This window comes from Coenobita brevimanus, chromosome 54 (assembly GCF_032717465.1).
Source record: "Coenobita brevimanus isolate Jiangsu-jjx chromosome 54, ASM3271746v2, whole genome shotgun sequence".
NCBI classification, from domain to species: domain Eukaryota; kingdom Metazoa; phylum Arthropoda; class Malacostraca; order Decapoda; family Coenobitidae; genus Coenobita; species Coenobita brevimanus.
Genome location: NC_137007.1, coordinates 34,348,713 through 34,350,287, shown reverse-complemented (window position 1 = coordinate 34,350,287; position 1,575 = coordinate 34,348,713). Strand labels below are relative to the sequence as shown.

Here is a 1,575-nt window from a genome sequence, read left to right as displayed (position 1 = left end):
ACCCGGTTGATCGAAGGCTGAAGTTGCCCTCTTCTGCTGTCCACCATCCTTCTTTCGGGAGGTGACAAAGTTGAGGGACTTTTAACTTTGTACAGTCAAGCAACGGAGCAGCTCGGTAATATTAGTACCATCACATGAAGGCTTCCCTTTGTAGTTCCGAGGTGGCATTGATGAACCTAATTTGACCTAATTGGTGCTCAGTGAAACAACTATGCTCTTAACTGATCTAGAGTGGCCTGGCTGGGTCAGCATGGATGGAGAAAAAGTGACCCAATTATTCCTGCATTTACTTACTTGGTGGAGCCAAAGAGGATCAGTGGTAGAGCATTTGTCTTCCTATCTGCATTTGGTTGGAATGCGAATCTTGACCTGCATTTAAAGTGGGTAATGGTGTATGTCCCTTTATGTCTCCTTATGTTCTCATCCTGTCGGTAATATAACGGTGACTGACACAGACTGACACAGACTCAGCAGTTAAAAATCACAACTCCGACTTTCACACGAATCATTCCTTATAAACGACACATCGTGATTAGTACATGGCCAGTATGGGAAGAGGTCACTTCTAGCGGTCACTCTTCCCCCAAGGAGAAGATCCTATCCTGTAATGGATTCATCTGAACTGATATAGCTACAAATGAATGACGTGAATTTTGTCTTGGCCAGGTTAATTGTAAAAGATCATAATGATCATCCATCATCATATCATCATCGTCATTATCATCATCATCATCGCCGTCAACCTTAGACAGTCAGTGCAACGTGAGAGAGAAGACTTTGGCACACTTTTACTTCTGATATGTCTTGCATTTTTTATACTGAGGCAAAAGAAACCTTGTTACTTTCAGTGTCTCAATATCAGTTTCTCCATGTCAGTCTACTGTACACACAATCCTCCACATAACCATCCCCTTGCTACACATTCATTTCATGTACACAGCTGGTTCATTGTGGAAGTGTTTCCTTAGTCTGTCTCCCACTGGCTAGGAATTCCGATCCCATAAACACAGTTCATGTAGGCATCTCGGTACGAATGGATCTTGATTTTGACTTTCTCTTGCTCACCATTCTTTAGAGGGGGAAAAGTTTCACAGGCTCTCAGCCCTGGTTTCTTTCTTATTTGCTTAAAGAATTCCATTGCATTATTATTTTGGGGGGTTGAAATAATTGTGTTGCACTGTTTAATTTTTTTTCATTTTGTTCCAGGTAGAGATGAATTAGGATACACTGCTTTATTAATTTTATGTTTGACGTAATTTTGTTTCATTGTTAAAATTTGTTGCACCTTATTCCAGGACGAGATGATTCGGCAAGATCGCCCCTCATTGCTGTTGGTCGTCACTTTTGCCACCCTGACCACCGCTATCACCCACCACCTCAACCTCTCTCTCCCCCACCGCCCCCACTCCATCCCAAGCTATGAGTGGGGCGGGGAGGGGTGGGGAGTGAGGGGGAGGAGGCCGCAGCACCACTCCCCCTGGATCGACAACGACACCCTCCCCCACCATCCTACAGACCTGTCCAACACCCTCAGTCAAGACAAGGATGGAAAGTGTGAGTATGAGGGAAGGGACG

At 44.4% G+C, this 1,575-nt stretch overlaps 1 protein-coding gene across 1 annotated transcript in view; it reads left to right on the top strand.

Annotated features, from left to right (window-relative positions):
- Positions 1 to 1,301: 1,301 nt before the first annotated feature.
- The window catches only part of LOC145401087 (uncharacterized), a 9,414-nt gene continuing 9,140 nt past the window's right edge, over positions 1,302 to 1,575 (top strand). The window contains exon 1 of the mRNA XM_080273460.1: positions 1,302 to 1,554. Coding sequence (XP_080129586.1) covers positions 1,302 to 1,554 — 253 coding nt within the window. The remainder of the gene's footprint in view (positions 1,555 to 1,575) is intronic.